The 19,789-nt window shown below is 33.4% G+C and overlaps 1 protein-coding gene across 1 annotated transcript; it reads left to right on the top strand.

Moving 5' to 3' along the window:
• The first annotated feature begins 603 nt into the window (after positions 1 to 603).
• On the top strand, positions 604 to 18,644 carry LOC133331088 (protein FAM107B). Its single transcript, XM_061539499.1, has 3 exons — positions 604 to 637; positions 13,891 to 14,194; positions 18,343 to 18,644. The coding sequence occupies exons 1-3, from the start codon at positions 628 to 630 to the stop codon at positions 18,605 to 18,607; spliced, it is 579 nt and encodes a 192-aa protein (XP_061395483.1). The 5' UTR covers positions 604 to 627; the 3' UTR covers positions 18,608 to 18,644.
• Positions 18,645 to 19,789: the final 1,145 nt, after the last annotated feature.

Raw genomic sequence — 19,789 nt, 5'->3', positions numbered from 1 at the left:
AAATGGAAAAATATAAATCTTTATAAGGCCAAGAATAGAAATAAAACAAAACGGCAACGGAAAACACCAGTTTTTCCAAAATTGTGAAAACAACAACAACAATCGACGACGACCCACAACAATTGCAACACAGCTGATTGTGGTTGTTGTTGTAATTTTTTTTTTTTTAATTTTTGTTCGGCTTGTTATTGACCATTTTTGTTCTTGTTGCTGATGTTTGTGTTGTGTTCACGCGTCCGGCTGGTCATTTGTTGTTTGTGTTATTGTTGTTGTTGCAATTGATTATTCGCAAACTGAATCGCTTTTTCGAAAATTTCTGTTCTGACGAGTTGCCTCTTTTGTTTTCAAATTCAATTAAAAACAAGTGAAAACCCCCAGCAATCTAATTTAGTGTCGGTAATTGATCGGACGTGTTAACAGCGGTTTCGATTCGTCACTGCATCATTTGCGTTCAATATTTCAATATTTTGCGAAAAATTATTGGTCAATAAAATCGAAAATCTCGCTTTTGATTTCATTTGCATTGTGAAGTTTTCAGTTTTTATTTTTGGTGGCAAAACTTCGAAAGCAAAAATGACGAATCGTACAGCAGCAGGTATATCGACGGATATACAGAGTCGCATCAGAATGTTTGAAAGTGAGTGATATTATGATTTTATTGTGAAATATCAATATCATGAGATTTTGAAAAAGAATAATGGCCTGTTTGGACTTTTGCCAATGCAATACTTAACCTTCAACCTTGCTCTGTGCAGCTTAATATTATGGCAATGATGTAAAGGTCAAATGCCATCTGCATATGCTGCAGATTTCCAAGGATTGTGTGTATGATTTGAAGGACAATAAAAGGAAATCGATTACTACAACAAAAAATCAATATTCCAGGGTAAAAACAAATGAAAATGAAAATCAGAGAAAATCTACAAGCCGTGGATTTTTTAAACATTATTTAAGAACCTACCCTGCAGCGTGGATTTTTTAAAAATTATTTTTAAGGACCCATTAACCACGGCGTGAATTTTTTTATCAAATTATTTTTAAGGATCCATCAACCAAGGCGTGGATTATTTAAAAATTATTTTTAAGGACCCATCAACCAAGGCGTGGATTATTTAAAAATTATTTTTAAGGACCCATCAACCAAGGCGTGGATTATTTAAAAATTATTTTTAAGGACCCATCAACCAAGGCGTGGATTATTTAAAAATTATTTTAATGATCCTTGGTTTTTTTAAAACTTTTTTTAAGGATCCATTAATTTTTTTTTTTAATTATTTTAAGGATCTATAGATTTTTTAAAAATTATTTTAAAGGGTCCTCTTGGATTTCTTAAAAATTATTTCAAGGACTCTAGCCAAGGTGTGATTTTTTTGGCTGTGGCTGTTACCGCTCGCAATGTTCGACCATTATATCGATGTCATCGGCGTAGGCGAGTAACATGTGTTGTTTAGTGCCATTTCTGTTCACCTTTGCGTCTCGTATGATCTTTACCAGCAGGATGTTAAAAAGATCACAACACAAACTATCACCTTGTCCTTTCCGACTTTAACTGCTGACCTTGTGCCACTTAATGTTATCCTGCATAGCCGCATTAATTTTGCAGGAATACCAAACGCAGACATGACTTTAAACACCTCTGAACGGATAGGGCTGTCGAATGCGGCTTCATAGTCGACGAATAGGTGGTATGTGTCGATGTGTTTTTCGTGGGTCTTTTCCTGGATTTGGTGCAGAGTGAAAATCTGGTCAATGGTGGATTTGCCAGATCTGAAGCCACATTGGTATGGTCCAATAATATCATTGATCATTGGATTCAATCGTTCACACAGCACACTGGATAGCAATTTATATGCGATGAGAAGAAGGCTAATTCCTCTATAGTTGGCACATACTGTCTTGTCTCCTTTTGGCTGGTAACCCGTCGGTTCCTGCTGCTTTATTGTTATTGAGCCGATTAATTGCTTTTATGACCTCATCTTGGCTAGGTGGTATACACTCTATACCATACCAGAAGCTTTTAAAAATGCTCCTTCCAGATCCTCAGCACGCTGTCTGTATCTGTCACCAGGTTCCTTCTTCATCTCTACAGGAGGATGTGCCGGCACCAAACCCTTCTGTATGGTGTTTTACTCATTGGTAAAATATCCGGACTTCATTCTGACTCCTGTACATCTAGATTTGCTCACGCTCACGTTTTTCTTGTTATTTCTTCTTTTTTCTGAAAACACGTTTCTCCACTCTCCTTTTCTCCCGATAATTCTCCATCACATTACGCGATGCTACTGTTTGCAGGGTTGCCCTATACGCTGCGTTTTCCGATCAGTAGCATTACGACACTCCTGATCGTACCATGGGTTTCTTGGTGGTGGTTTTTGGTACCCAAGTGTTGCTTTGGCTGCAGTATGTAGGTAGTGGGCAATTCTTTGCCATTGTGCTTCTATACTATTATCGGAACAAGAAGTGCTTTCGTCAAACAGGTGGTTAAGTTGAGCGGAGTAGGCCTCGGCTACCTGTTGTGTTTGCAGCTTTTTGACGTCGAGTTGAGATAGCACCTTTTCTGCTACATTAAGAAGGGAGCGTACCTTGGCTGCCATAAGGTAGTGGTCCGAATCGATATTCGTTGGATGAATGCCTTCCGTCTATCACAACATAATCAATTTGGTTTCTCGTTGCTTGATCAGGAGAAATCCAGGTGGCCTTGTGTATATCGAGATGCTTGAATCTGATGCTGCTAACTACCATGTTTTTTGCTGCCGCGAAGTCAATCAACCTCATGTCGTTGTCGGATGTTTCTTCATGAAGGCTGAATTTCCCGACGGTGGGGCCAAAGATGTTTTCCCTTCCGATTTTTGCATTAAAACCTCCTAGCGGAATTTTAATGTCATGGCAAGGGCACCAATCATATGCTGTTTCTAGGCGCTCATAAAATATGTCTTTGGTCTGCTCATCTTTGTCTTCGGTCGGATCATGGGCGCAAATAAGACTGATGTAGAAGAACTTCGCTTTTATGCGGATTATGGCAATTCGCTTATCTACTGGAGTGAATCTGGAGACGAGATCTTTTATTCTCTTGTTAACCATAAGTCCGAGGCCTGTTAACTATAAATCACGTCTCGTTTGATTTACTTACGCCTGTCCCTTTCCATCCCATTTCCTGTAAGGCATTAATATCGGCTTTGTACTTCTTGAGTACATCCGCCAAAGCGAAAACTGCACCTGTTCTGTACAAGGTGCGCACATTCCAAGTGCAGATTCGCAGATCGTGGTTCTTTATTTGTGGGGGTCGTCATCATTAGGGGGATTTGGTTGTAGTTTTCTTTGCTTTTTCATAGTGTGGGCAACTAACCCGACACCTGTACTCTTTTTTTATAGTTCTTATGGGTGAACTCGCGGCACATATTAGCTCACTATTTCAACAGGTGATGAAAATAGCTATACCAGGTGACGCCACGGGGAGATCAGTGTCCACAATTGAGATGAAAAAGGGACCTAGATAAGCCTGGACTTCGCCATGTTAAAGGCAATCAGAGCCGTGGCTTGGTATCTATCATCCCCTACACCACCCCTTATTTCCTTTTAGACCCTCAAAAATACTTTTAAAAAATAGTTTTGCTTTGTGACCTGGTTGCGTATCAGTGTTGTCGTTACTTATACGCATTTTAAATGTCAGAAGATTACATTGGTCCAAAAAACATTGGTCCATCAATGTTTTTTTCGTCTGAGAATATTTGTTCAAAAAAATCCACGAATGGTCTTTGGAAAACTATTCGTTTAAAAAAACATCCACGAAGAATAATATTTGTAAAATCTATGCTTCTGATATTCCTCCAAAAATTGTATTTAAAAAAATCTACGTTTCCTTTAAGAGATTTTTTTAAAATATCTACACTTCTTGTACGCTATCAAAAATTGTTTGTAAAAATCTACACTTCCAATAGACCCTTACTGATGTATTAAAAAACTACACTTTTAATAGTTCTCATAAAAGCATTCATGATTTACGGCTCTATTTTTAAATAGTTTTGCTTTGTGACCTGGGTGCGTATCAGTGTTGCCGTTACTTATACGCATTTTGAATTTCAGAATATATTGGTTCATTAATCTATTTAGTTACACATTTAAATGGAGGGAAAACATATTGATGGTCCAAAGAGAATATTCGTTTAAAAAATCCACTCCTTTTGGCCTTTGGAAAAATATTAGTTTAAAAAATCCAAGCCTGTTTGCCTTTGGGAAAAAATCTTCACTTATAATTCTTATTTAACTAAATTAACAACATGATCTTATTTTAGACCTCTGAGCTATTTAATAGACCCCTTTTAATAAGAATTAATTTAGAAAAATCAATACTTTTTGTAATCGTACCCTTTTTATATGGTTTCTCAATTGGCAGGGAAGCCAATTTTTATATTTTTTCTCTGTTTTTGTTTTCTTTTTTCTACTGGCTGTTAAATAATTTCACAATTAAACCAATTATGTAAATTAAAGATTAACTTGTCGGTTATAGTGTTGTATTTTTTCTGTTCTCTTTTTCCCTTTTCTGCCCCGCAACAACCATAAAAAATCCTTTTGCCTTACAGAACTGACCCAATTTCATGTTGCCTTTCCTATGGTAGGTTACTGTGTGTGCGTTTTTTAAAGCCAATTTACTTGAGCCGATCATCAGATGTTGTTCGCTGAATTGTAATTCCTCCAAACCAAAGAACCAGAACCGGCGGCAAACATGTTGTAAATAAATTAAAGAAACCATGAAATGAATTACAAAACGGATACAATTCCACATTTTTATTTAAATTGTTTTGGACGTTGGAAGACGTCTTTAAGTCTACACAGAAAGCATTTAAGTGATATTTTTGTTGTTGGGATTTTATTTCATTTTTTGTTGTTGATGTTGTTGTCGTTTTGTTGGTTATATCGTTTTCATAAGTTAACGACCATAAACCACAGTTAATAGTCGTCGGCGTCATCATCACCATTAGCCGAGAAGATGACTGACAGACTAGCTGACTAACTGAATGAATGGATGGATGAATAGGGGCCCCACAAAAGAACTTCAGATGAGGAGGAAGCGGCTAAGTGTAAGCCAAAAGCGCGCTACATAAATAGAAATAAGAATTTGGGTTAATATGACAATTTAGCCTGAAAAAACAACAACAACCAAAATAATCACAATACTCAAAAACTAGGAAAGAACTGAAAATGAAGTTTATTTACAAAAACAAAACAAAAAATATATTTTTCTGAATTAACAAAGCAACAAAAAAAAAAGAAGCTGAAAACAAGTATGAAAACGAAATGCAAAAAAATATGGTAAAAATAATAATTTTTTGCCAAATAAGAAAAATAAGGACTGTTGCGGGAGAAAATTATTTACAGATGGCATGGATTTTATAAAGAATATTTTTTGGAGACCTTCTATAAGGCGTGGATTTTTTAAAGAATATTTTTGGGAGACCTTCTATAAGGCGTGGATTTTTTAAAGAATATTTTTTGGAGACCTTCTATAAGGCGTGGATTTTTTAAAGAACAATTTTTGGAGACCTTCTATAAGGCGTGGATTTTTTAAAGAACAATTTTTGGAGACCTTCTATAAGGCGTGGATTTTTTAAACCACAATTTTTGGAGACCTTCCATAAAGCGTGTATTTTTAAAAAGAATATTTTTGGAGACCTTATATAAGGCGTGGATTTTTTAAAGAATAATTTTTGGAGACCTTCTATAAGGCGTGGATTTTTTAAAGAATATTTTTGGGAGACCTTCTATAAGGCGTGGATTTTTTAAAGAATATTTTTTGGAGACCTTCTATAAGGCGTGGATTTTTTAAAGAACAATTTTTGGAGACCTTCTATAAGGCGTGGATTTTTTAAAGAACAATTTTTGGAGACCTTCTATAAGGCGTGGATTTTTTAAACCACAATTTTTGGAGACCTTCCATAAAGCGTGTATTTTTAAAAAGAATATTTTTGGAGACCTTCTATAAGGCGTGGATTTTTTAAAGAATAAGTTTTGGAGACCTTCTATAAGGCGTGGATTTTTTAAAGAATAAGTTTTGGAGACCTTCTATAAGGCGTGGATTTTTTAAAGAATAAGTTTTGGAGACCTTCTATAAGGCGTGGATTTTTTAAAGAATAAGTTTTGGAGACCTTCTATAAGGCGTGGATTTTTTAAACAACAATTTTTGGAGACCTTCTATAAGGCGTGGATTTTTTAAAGAATATTTTTTGGAGACCTTCTATAAGGCGTGGTTTTTTTAAAGAATAATTTTTGGAGACATTCTATAAGGCGTGGATTTTTTAAAGAATAATTTTTGGAGACATTCTATAAGGTGTGGATTTTTTAAAGAATAATTTTTGGAGACCTTTCTATAAGGCGTGGATTTTTTAAAGAATAATTTTTGGAGACCTTATATAAGGCGTGGATTTTTTAAAGAATAATTTTTGGAGACCTTATATAAGGCGTGGATTTTTTAAAGAATAATTTTTGGAGACCATCCATAAAGCGTGGATTTTTTAAAGAATAATTTTTGGAGACCTTCTATAAGGCGTGGATTTTTTAAAGAATAAGTTTTGGAGACCTTCTATAAGGCGTGGATTTTTTAAAGAATAAGTTTTGGAGACCTTCTATAAGGCGTGGATTTTTTAAAGAATGTTTTTTGGAGACCTTCTATAAGGCGTGGATTTTTTAAAGAATATTTTTGGAGACCTTCTATAAGGCGGGGATTTTTTTAAGAATAATTTTTGGAGAGATTCTATAAGGCGTGGATTTTTTAAAGAATAATTTTTGGAGACCTTCTATAAGGCGGGGATTTTTTTAAGAATAATTTTTGGAGAGATTCTATTTTTAAAGAATAATTTTTGGAGACCTTTTATAAGGCGTGGATTTTTTAAAGAATAATTTTTGGAGACCTTTTATAAGGCGTGGATTTTTTAAAGAATAATTTTTGGAGACCTTTCTATAAGGCGTGGATTTTTTACAGAACGTTTTCAGACCTTTCTATAAGACGTGAATTTTTTAAAGAATATTTTTAGAGACCTTTCTATAAGGGGTGGATTTTTTAAAGAATAGTTTTGGAGACCTTTCTATAAGGGGTGGATTTTTTAAAGAATAGTTTTGGAGACCTTATATTAAGCGTGGATATACACCACCGATAATTTTTTAAAAAATATACACCTCCGATATTTTTTTATATCAAAATATTCACACGGATATTTTATTATAGAGAAATTTTCACCACAAATATTTATCAATGGACAAATTTTCACCACCGATATTTTGCTATAGAAAAATATTCACCACCGATATTTTTGTATAGAAAAATATTCACCACCGATATTTTTGTATAGAAAAATATTCACCACCGATATTTTTCTATAGAAAAATATTCACCACCGATATTTTTCTATAGAAAAATATTCACCACCGATATTTTTCTATAGAAAAATATTCACCACCGATATTTTTCTATAGAAAAATATTCACCGCCGATATTTTTCTATAGAAAAATATTCACCGCCGATATTTTTCTATAGAAAAATATTCACCGCCGATATTTTTCTATAGAAAAATATTCACCGCCGATATTTTTCTATAGAAAAATATTCACCACCGATATTTTTCTATAGAAAAATATTCACCACCGATATTTTTCTATAGAAAAATATTCACCACCGATATTTTTCTATAGAAAAATATTCACCACCGATATTTTGTCAGAAAAATAATTTATTTTAAATAAGTACTGGAACAGTCTTTATTACTCATCCAGCCTCTGAAGAAGTGAAAGAATATGATGGTGTATTTTTTGTACACCCCTCAAAAAAAAAAAAAAAAAAAAAAAAATTGAAGAAAGTGACTATTTGCTGGTTTTTGTGTCATTGTTTGGCAAGTTTTTAGAGAAATTTGTTGTTGTTTTTTTTGCCTCCTCTTTTTTGTATGACCATTAAAAAGTAAGTCCAGCATCCGAAGAAACAGCACCATACAAATAAGTGGAAAAAACACAACTAATTCAAACGATGGTCACACTGGCAACCGGTCAGTGAGCCAGCTATTCCGCCACACAACGTTGACGACTACGAAAATTGACATAATAACCTCTCTTGTTGTTGTAACACAGTAAAAATTCTTGGAGTTATTAAAAGAAACAACCGAAACAAACAAGGCGACGACAGACATGACAGAGGCATTCAAAGATCATTGGACAAAAGTTGTTGTTGGAGTTCTTCTGGGAGGTTTTTGGTTTGGTTTCTGTGTCGACAACTTTAACTTCATTGAGACGAACGGCCAGCTTTGGGTGACTTGACGGACCACCGATGTAAGCATAAGCGATTGCCCTGCTTGTAAAGCAAATTAATGTCTTGTTTTGAATGGGGCAATGCATGGCTGGCTGGCTGGATGGCTTTGGCTTTAGAAGAAGAAGTCCATAGAAGTTTTCATTTTCTTTGTAAAATTATTTAAACTAACCTTAATTTGTTGGGTTTAATTGAATTTACAAAGTGAACTGGCAGGGAGACATGCTTTCTTTGCTTCGCATTTTTTCACTTTTTTCCCCCTATTTGAGAAGGGATCAAAAGTCACCAGACATGCTGGTATGCATGCATGCAGGCAGACATAGGCTATGGGAGACATTCGCCTTTTGTAGTTGTAGAAAAAGAAAATTGAAATAAAATTATAGAGGCCTATTGTCGTTTCATGCCAATCAAAGTGAAATTGAAAAGCGAAAAACACGATTTTTTTTCTTCGGTGACATTTTCACTTTGATGTTCTACTTTTCAGAGTTACTTTCCCTTGGTTTGGGGAAACAATTATAGAAATATATTTTGAAAGAAATATAGTTTTCTATATAAAATGTCAATGATATACATATTTTTCTAAAAAAAATGTCCGTGGTGAAAATTTTTCCTATAGAACAATGTCAGTGGTGAATATTTTCCTATAGAAAAATGTCAGTGCTGAATATTTTTCTATAGAAAAATGTCTGTGGTGAATATGTTTCTATAGTAAAAATGTCTGAGGTAAATATTTTTTATAGTAAACTGTGAGTGGTGAATATTTTTCTACAGAAAAATTTCAGTGGTGAATATTTTTCAATAGAAAAATGTCAGTGGTGAATATTTTTCTAGAGAAAAATGTCTGTTTTCCTATAGAATATTTGTCTATAGCAAACAGGGCGTGGTGAATATTTTTCTATAGAAAAATGTCCGTGGTGAATATTTTTCTATAGGAAAAATGTCTGTGGTAAATATTTTTTATAGTAAACTGTGATCGGTGAATATTTTTCTATAGAAAAATGTCCGTGGTGAATATTTTTCTATAGAAAAAATGTCCGTGGTGTATTTTTTTCTATGGAAAAACATCAGTGGTGAATATTTTTCTATAGAAAAATGTCAGTGGTGAATATTTTTCTACAGAAAAATGTCTGAGGTAAATATTTCTTATAGTAAACTGTGATTGGTGAATATTTTTCTATAGAAAAATATCAGTGATAAATATTATCCTATAGAAAAAGCGGTGAATATTTTTCTATAGAAAAATGTCCGTGATGAATATTTTTCTATAGAAAAATGTCAGTGGTGAACATTTTTCTATAGAAAAATGTCAGTGGTGAATATTTTTCAATAGAAAAATGTCAGTGGTGTATATTTTCCCAGAGAAAAAATGTCAGTGGACATTTTTTCTCTATATAAAATTGGGAATGAGATATAAGTTAAGGTTTACAAGAGGCGTAATTTAAAAAAAATATTTTTAAAGGTCTATCAACAAGCGTGGTTTTAAAAAAAAATTAAAGGTAGATTTTTGGAAAAAAATTTTTAAAGGTGGATTTTTTTAAATATTTTCCCCGTTTATCACATTTTTACACAATCTACACAGATTTCCATGGAAGCACATTGACTAGCGTGCGATCAATTACCACATAATTTTCCATCATTAAAGCAGAAAAGAGCAGCAACAACAACAACAACATCGAAATGAACATTTCCTTCCTCTTAAAAGCTTAAGCTGATGGTATCTCATTGATTGACAGACAGACATACAGGCAGTTGAATGCTGTGGCTGCTGCGGCTGCGGGTACTTCTCTGTTAATTTCACTTTCAATAAGACGGAGGATGACTGGGTACAGCCCAGATAATAATCGTAAATCAGCTGCGGAGTCATTCAAAAGAAAAATGCCGAGGAATTACAGTAGCCGAAATAATACTCTCCAATAACAATTACAATAATGACAACAACAACGATAATATCCAATATAATATTACGACAATAATCTTAATCATGATTAAGTGTTTTAAATAATTTCATATATATTGAAAGTGATTAACAAAAGTGGAGGGATGGAGGTGGGGCTTTTTATTACTTCCCTGTCACCAGATTATGGTAATTTGAATTTTATGTTATTGAGAAGTGATTCGAAATGCGGGTAATTTGTAAAAATTTGGAAAGGCATGTGGAAGTTCACTACCATTTAATACTGTAAAATGTAAATAAATAAATATTCTACCACCGATATTTTAAAAATCCACGCTAGTTTATAGTTCTTCAAAAATATTTAAAAAAAAATCCACTCCTGTTGATAGAAACCAGTGAGCAGAGCAGTATAGTCGGACGGGCTGACCATACGATACCCTACACAACTACCACGGAACTCTAACTTTCTGCGGATTTTTTTTATTCCGAGCCTGGGCAATATTTCGTGATAGTTACACCCTCTTGCCCGATTAGAGGTCAACAGCACCACTTCCTTACACTGACATATTTTCCGAATATAACTAATATATATATTCACAAAACTTTGCAGACATCATTCTAGACATAATTCAGTACGCTATGCCAAAACTCGTGCAAATCAAAGGACTTTCAGGGACTTTAGTGGACTATTTACCTAAAATCGGGCGAAACTATATATGGGAGCTATATCTAAATCTGAACCGATTCTCACAAAACTTTGCAGACATCATTCTAGACATAATTCAGTACGGTATGCCAAAACTCGTGCAAATCAAAGGATTTCAAAGGACTTTAGTGGTCTATTTACCTAAAATCGGGCGAAACTATATGCGGAAGCTATATCTAAATCTTAACCGATTCTCACGAAACTTAGCATACATCATTCTAGACATGATTCAGTACACTGTGCCAAATTTCGTGCAAATCGAAATATATTTAGACACGTTGGTGGACAATTTACCTTAAATCCGACGAATATATATATATATATATATATATATATATATATATGGGAGCTATATCTAAATCTAAACCGATTTTTAGGAAATTTTGCACACATCATTCTAGGCTTAATTCAATACCCAGTGCCAAATTTCGTGCAAATCGAAGGATATTAAGGGACTTTGGTGCACCATTTACCTTAAATCGGACGAAAATATATATGGGAGCTATATCTAAATCTGAACCGATTTTTACGAAACTTAGCACACATCAGTCTAGATTTGGTTCAGTACGCTGTGCCAAATTTCGTGCATATCGAAAGATATATGGAGTCTTTGGTACACCATTTATTTTAAATCGGACGAAAATACATATGGGGGCTATATCTAAATCTGAACCGATTTTTACGTTCTAGACCTAATTCATTACGCTGTACCAAATTTCGTGCGAATCGAAAGATATATAGGGAGTTTGGTGTACCATTTACATTTAATCGGACAAAAATATATATAGGAGCTATATCTAAATCTGAACCGATTTTCCCAATTTCAATAGGGTTCGTCCTTGGGCTAAATAAGTGACCTATGTCAAATTTCATCCAAATCGGATCATAAATTCGACCTGTACTTTGTTTACAATTTAACATGGACAGACGGACGGACGATGGTGCACCATTTACCTTAAATCGGACAAAAAAATATATATAGGAGCTATATCTAAATCTGAACCGATTTTTCCCAATTTCAATAGGGTTCGTCCTTGGGCCGAATAAGTGACCTATGTCAAATTTCATCCAATTCGGATTATAAATCTTGTTCTTGACCATGGCTGAGACCTCATGGAGCATTTCAAGGCGATCAGCGCTATATTTCCACCCTCTAGTGTGGTAATATCGGAATATGTAAGCTCCTGAAAATATTTACGTGTAACTCCCACATCCGAGTAAATACGACAATATATTTGGTATCAATTTAAAGGCCAACCACTCCTCTTGGATATACTATCAACTTCTCGGATCTATGTCCTTCAGGAGTAAATATATATACGCTACAGAATACAAATTTTGTAATTTTTCATACAAAAGTCAGGGTACATTTGACCCGCTAAATATTGACCGATCTTTATGAAAACAAGCATGCTTATTCTTTGGCCCGATCCCCTTCACCATGCAAAATTTCACGATGTTCGAGCCATTATTGTGGTCTCTGGATCGACCAGAAAAACCGACAAAAATTTAGTATATGGTCCATTTCATCCCCTAAATATTAACCGATCTTTCCCAAAAACAATAGGGGTCTTCATTGGCCAGAATCCATCCTACATGCAAAATTTCGTGAAGATTGGTCTATAACTGTGGCCTGTATCGTGTTTACAAAATATAATGGACAGACGGACGGACGGACACACATGTCTAGATCGACTCAGCTAGTCGAGATATGACGATCGGTATACTTAAAGGTGGGTCTAGGACCAATATTTCGCGGCGTTACAAACTTTTGGGCCTGCACAAAGCTATAATACCCTGACAACATAGTTGTGTAGGGTATAAAAATCTACGCCTCTTGTAAGGCCTTCAAAAAATATGTTTAAAATAACCACGCCTCTTGTAAGGCCTTCAAAAAATATGTTTAAAATAACCACGCCTCTTGTAAGGCCTTCAAAAAATATGTTTAAAATAACCACGCCTCTTGTAAGGCCTTCAAAAGATATGTTTAAAATAACCACGCCTCTTGTAAGGCCTTCAAAAAATATGTTTAAAATAACCACGCCTCTTGTAAGGCCTTCAAAAGATATGTTTAAAATAACCACGCCTCTTGTAAGGCCTTCAAAAGATATGTTTAAAATAACCACGCCTCTTGTAAGGCCTTCAAAAGATATGTTTAAAATAACCACGCCTCTTGTAAGGCCTTCAAAAAATATGTTTAAAATAACCACGCCTCTTGTAAGGCCTTCAAAAAATATGTTTAAAAAATCAACGCCTCTTGTAAGGCCTTCAAAAAATATGTATAAAAAATCCACTCCTCTTGTAAGGTCTTCAAAAATATTTTTAAATGTGAAAAAAATTATAGAACATTTTTTTCAATGATTTACTTCTGTAAAAGTGTTGCTCTATTTCTAAGCCACTTTATCGAAATTTTATTAACGATCTTGTTATTTAATACCGTTCCTAATGTAGCCATAAATCTTTTAGATAACAAGAAATGTTTGGCATATTAGATGATTATTAATATAATAAATGATTCTATTGACTTGTTTTCAAAATTTCCGTTATTGACTGGCTGAAGAAGTCAGCACTAAGTCATCGAGTCCATTCATAGCATCTATCGTTACGTTCTAGCCAATGGCTTCAGAGTCGTCTTCGCACATCAAAATGCCATTGATCTCCACATGGGATGTTGACTTTATTTACAGTTTTTTTGTTTTGTATTGGGAATTCTACGAAACGACCATTTGCCATAAATTATCCAGTTCAATATTTTGTATACAGAGCGGGTTAAGCACATTTCAACAAAAAAAAATTATTATTATATTTTATAAAATATATCTGTTTGTTTTTCAGTCGTATCGTTTATCTTCTGTAACTGACTGACTGATTTATTTTTTTTCAATTCTGATAATGTTTTTCCCCCTCTTTTTTTGTTGTCTGCCTCTGTTAAGCATCTATTGTTTGTATCGTATTTCATTCTTTTTTTACTGATCGGCCTGTTCTTTTTTTCTTTTTTGCAGATTGCGACCAACAGACATCAACAGCATCGACATCTTCGACATCAGCGCCGATAGACATTGTCGACGGTTTAGCAAGTGGCGATTTTAAAAATCATAGCAGAATCGAAGTTGACGAGCTTGGAAACGGTTGTGATATCAAAGAGAAATTAGCCACAATGATGATGCCAACGCCACCACCACCTCCACCACCGGGAGTACAAACAGACGCCAATGGCCTGATATTACCAAAGAAATTAATAAATCCCTGTCTGACGTCAACGGATCGCAAACAGCTGCATCGAGAATTAAAATTTAATACAAAAATGTAAGTACAACAAAAATAAAAAATAACAGAATATTTGAAAAAAATTGAAAATGGCTGATTGATTGTGGTTAGTGGAAATTTTGAAATATTTTGAATTCTTCCGAAAACACGTAATTTATAAATTAAAACTTATTGAGAAATTTAATTCTATTATTCAAAAGTCGAGCATTCAGATTTGGTATTAAACCTAAGTGTTTTGAAAATAAATTTTATGTCAACAAATTTCAGTTGACTGATGACAGATTATTTTTATTATAAAATAATATCTCAATTCTCGAGGATTGAATTTTTTAATTGGAAACCCCCCAACTCGAGAGTTCTGAATTTTTCTAGAGAAAATACTTTTTCTAAGTTAGCTTTTACTTTTTAGAAAAACTTTTTGATTCTGTAGAATAGATTTGCTGGCATAGAAAAACTTTCTCAGTTCCAGAAGATTGGAAATTTGACAATAATCTGGGATTTAATTTTTATGTAGAACAAACAAAACTCGGTTTGGTTCTACGTGTTTGAATGACCCACGAGTTTTAAACAACCAAAAATATTGATTCCAAATCGATATCTCGACTGGATGAATCCCGTACCCATTCTTTTGTTCATATTTCATTTAAGGGACCCCCATTCTCGATTTTTTGTTTTAAGATTTTAAATGGACTGGTATATGAATACCAAAGCTTGTTAAGGTTTGTAACTTTGCACATATCGACGCCTCCGAAGAATAGTATGCTAAGTCTGAAAAGTGAGTTTTTCAGTAGAAGCTTTCAAAGTATGGAAGTTTCTTGAATCTTACGTGCCATGCTAAGTACATGTTTGCTTATAATTTTGGTTTGGATTGGCCGATGATTACCAAAATTTCAGAGAATTTAAATTAAGGACCGCAGTATCTAAAAACGTAAAGAACTTTAAAACATGCTAAGTCGACTTAGCATACTATGGTTCGGAGGCGTCGATATGTATTTTCAAAGTCCCAGGGTATGCTTTTAATGTCAAGCTTTTCATGTATCGGAATCTGGCAACCCAGGGCGGTATTTTTAATTTTCTGCAAAGATGTATCAATCCTTCAATTAATTCTGAATACCAAACTACAGGCACTTCGGTGGGAAAATTCATTTAAAATCCGATTATATGAGCCTGTGTCGAAAAGTGTCACATACACCTCAGGCTATGGCACATCGAATGTAGTACCAAATAATCCTGGCTTTTGTGGGGGAGATACCAGGGGTATTTGTATTTTGATTTAATTCGAATATACACTAATTCAATAATGTCCCTATGAAATTTCAAGTGAAAATATCACCAACTTTTGAAGATATAGCCGATGTATTGTGCTAGCATCAAGTGACGGCATGAGGGCTTCTCAAACGTTTCTCTGTGAGTGTATAGCTATCGTATGAACTAGGATAAATCCAATCGGTCAAGATCTTCCTTATTTTGTTGCTTGTTTTTTGGTAAAAATCGCGATTTTCCAAAAATATATTTTCAAAGGTCCGCCGTTTTGTTGATTTTTGAGCGAAGTCAATAATACGAGAGCCTTCCTAACTCCGTTGGAATTTTCGGATTCCGATGTTCCAGTGATGTTCGGATTCCGATGTTCCAATAAAACAAGAACAAAACAATAAAAAATTGTAAATTATTTTTCATTTTCTTTAAATCTACGAATATATATCTGCAAAGTTACAAACCTACGGTATTGATTTACCAGTCCATTGAAAATAAAAAAAGAAATAAAATCGAGAATGGGGGGTGGTTCCCTTAAAGGAGCTGACACTTTATATGAGGTCTATACCCAAAGATCGATCGATATTTATACATTTTGGTTTGATACCCAATGAGAACCCGAAATATACGATTAGAGGTAACTTAGTTGAAAAAATGTCTGAATATCGAAAATTTGGCAGGTTTGGCAGGTTTGATACCCAATGAGAACCCGAAAAAATTCTAAATATCGAAAATTTGGCATCAAAACGTGGACCGATTATTTTTGGTTGGCTGATTTTCTGTTAAAAATTAGAAATCTATATCTGAAATAAAGTCCAACTAGATTGAACATTTTTCTCAAATTACCTCAAATAGTCTACTATTATAAATGTTTTTTGTTAGAAAGAAGAGAACCGCAAATACCATTTTACAGCCATTTGAAAAGTGTGCGCAAAATACCGAATATCATAACATCACTAAATCGACGTTTAATTCGAACGATAACTTTAATATACATTCCTCTTTATGGTGGATTGAAACAATGACTGGACTGAGCCGGCTATATAATACCCTAAACCACAGTGGGAATATACAAGAGGTGATGAAAAAATCATGAACATAAAATAATAAAATTTGAACCCATTTGAAGCACATTTGGAAAATGTCGTTCTAGACAAATGTGATCTTCATTCCAGTCTCAAGACACTAGCCCATGCAAACTGTCGTACAATTGGCCTGTTCAATGTATCTGTGTATTTAATCGCCATTTATACATAATATCGGACGAAATCTAAATTTGAACCGATTTAAAGCAAAGATGGCGAACGTCATTCCAAACCTAGTTCAGTCGTTTTATGAAATCGATCGAAGTTATATTTTTTCCTGTTAGATCTCTTGGGAGCATAGGATATTCATAAAACATCGCCATCTTACTCGATTAGTCATAGTTCTTTATTGGTCTGCTGTGGCCTGTATTACGTGAAGGGGCTGCCATCTACCGTTGTCTAGAAACAACGTCTCGTTGAATTTTAAGCAATGAAAGAGGTTCTGGCTTATTCAGTTGCTATATTCTTCTTCCTCAAACATTATCTCCTGCCACTTCTATTTTGTGTTATCCTCATGTGTTTATGTGAATGCCAAGGTTTTGAAGAAAACTTAACACACGGCTTTATGAATTCTAATATCTGCACTGTGCAAAATTTAGGGTTCATTTTTCAGGGTCAGGGTACATTTTTCAGGTGATTTTTAAACAATATTTTCTCAGGGTCATCAGAAAAAAATGTTAATGAATATTTGCATAACAGCATTCATAGGATATATTTTCCATTTATCTAATTATGAATAGAAGTAAAAAATTCTTATAATTTTAAGAAAGCCAACATTTGTCCAAAAAACAATGTAAACATATCATTAGTATCACAACTATCCCCCCTCCCCCTCACTTGACGCGTGTTAGTTTTGTAAATGTTTTTCTTGTTTAAGACCGTGGTCTTTCCACTCACTCGATTCTGGCTAGTTTTGCATTCAATTTATTTCAGACATTGTTGGCGACATTTGCCTTGGTGTTATAAAATTCGCATATGCATTTTCCAAATTATTTCGATATAAATGTCAAATACAATATTTCAAAAAAGTGTTGATACGAGCAACAAAACTCAATTGATAGTTTAGTTGTATACTATTGTTATAATGGCGCAAAACAAGAAAATAAGACAAATCGGGACAATACAATAAAAAAAATAAAATCAAAATAGATATATCAAAACGACAAATAGTGTCTGTGCCATAAAAAGTCCCCACCACCACCAAGCACAACTCCAAAGTTGTTTTTTAGCTCTCTCTGAAAGATAGAGAGACGAGTATTTAAAGTTTTATGAATTACATACATAAAATGCAGAAACCGTTCATAAAATATACGAATTATTTTTTTCTGTGTAGGCGTGGATTTTTTTAATATTTTCTCAGGCTCTTCCATAGGTGTGGATGTTTTAAAGAATATTTTCTCAGTCTCTTCCATAGGCGTGGATTTTTTAAGAAATATTTTCTCAGACGTCATCCATAGGCGCAAATTTCTTAAAGAATATTTTCTCAGTCGTCTTCCCAGGCGTTTTAAAGGAATATTATCTTAGGTCTTCCATATTTTGAAAGAATATTTATGTGGATTTTTTTAAAGGATACTATCTAAGGTCTTCAATATTTTTAAAGAATATTTACTTGGATTGTTTAAATATTTTCTCTGGGTCTATCATAGGCGTGGATTTTGTAAAGAATATTTTCTCTGGGTGTACCATAGGCGTGGATTGTTTTTTAAAAAAATATTTTTTCTGGGTCTTCCATAGGTGTGGATTTTTTAATGAATATTTTCTATATTATAGTATTTTATAATTGTCATAAAAAATTGAAGATTTTTTTTAATATTTCATATTTTATTTTTGTTTCTCTCTTCCCCACAGGGGCATCAGTGTTCTAAATCAAAAGACAGAACTGCAGCGTGCCTACGAGAAACGGCAACAGCATAATATGGAACAGCAGCCACCCTCACCCACCTACGGCCTTAAAAGTGAACTCAATCGTGTGATAATGGAACGAGCTCAAAAGCATGCACAAGCCCGCCTTCAAAATCAGGAAAATAACGATGACGACAAGCAGTACGTCAATCCGGAATATCTGAATGCGAGAGCAAAACTGCGGGCGGGACAAAGGACTGAATTGAAATAAAAAAATTCAAAAAAAAAATTAAAATTAATTGTTTTTAAGGAAAAATTCACACACACACACAGAGACACAAAAACACACATACATATATATAGAAGAAACACCCATTGGTCCCCCAAAAAACACTAAATGAAAGAAAGAAATAACAACAAGGAAGGACTTCTCGAAAATTTTAAGTTTTTTTTTATTAAGAAAATTGATTTTTTTTGGAAAATTATTTGGACAATAAGACCAGTTGAGGTCTTTGCCCTTAAACAAAATGATATAACTATATCGAGATATAGTTTTAATTATTTACAAAATTATTATATAACAGATTTGAACATGTGTACAATTTATGTTTTCTATTTTTTGTGTTTAAATATTTTTGTTTCAAAATTTCTTCCACATTTTTTTTTTTTTTTTTTGTCTAAGGAAAAGCGTTTCATTTGTAATTCCCTTCCCCCAATTTTGTTTGTAAGAAACAATGAAAGAAGAAAAACAAATAATTAAATAAAATATTATTATTAGTTATCATTATTATTTAATTCTAGTTTAGTTTTATATATAAACATTAAAAATATATATTAAATAAAATGGATAATGTTAGCCTATTGAAAATGAAAAATAATGGAAAATTTCCCACAGCAAAGATATAAACCTGATTTTCTTCATCTTTATTAAAATACATACTTATAAATATATATTGTTCTTTGTCAAATACAAAAAAATAGACTTTATATATACATATATACATAAAAAATATTATAAAAAATTATTTAAAAAAATATATAATTTAAAAAAATTGATTTGATTTCATAAATCTTAAAATATCACATATTTTCAAATGGCAAGCAGAATTGACGAACTTCTGATTCAAAATTGATTTGGAATTATTAATCGATGTTGAAATAAGGCATAATCAATTCAGAATTATTCTGAATCGATGTGAAAGTAATAAGATGGGTCCCAACTAGATCTAAATTTTATTTTTTAAGGGTCAATGATTATTCCAGCATTGGAGGAATCCATTGGACCTTGAAAAAAAATAAAATTTGCGTTCTGGTTGGGACACTCTATAGGAATATTTCAAGATTCATTAAATCAAATCGAGTTTTGTTTAAATTTGAATATTTTATGTCATTTTGGTATTATTTTTTAATTCAAAATTGTATTTTTCCCCTCAAAAATTCCATTTTTATATAA

This window comes from Musca vetustissima, unplaced genomic scaffold (assembly GCF_032173495.1).
Source record: "Musca vetustissima isolate MV318-11 ecotype Yass unplaced genomic scaffold, APGP_CSIRO_Mvet_v1 utg19508, whole genome shotgun sequence".
NCBI classification, from domain to species: Eukaryota; Metazoa; Arthropoda; class Insecta; order Diptera; family Muscidae; genus Musca; species Musca vetustissima.
The sequence above is the reverse complement of the archived record's forward strand: the minus strand, read 5'-3'. Positions and strand labels throughout refer to the sequence as shown.

Coding starts and splice junctions, on each gene's coding strand:
- LOC133331088 (XM_061539499.1), top strand. Junction 14,195..18,342: donor TTAAAATTTAATACAAAAAT/GTAAGTACAACA, acceptor TCTTCCCCACAG/GGGCATCAGTGTTCTAAATC.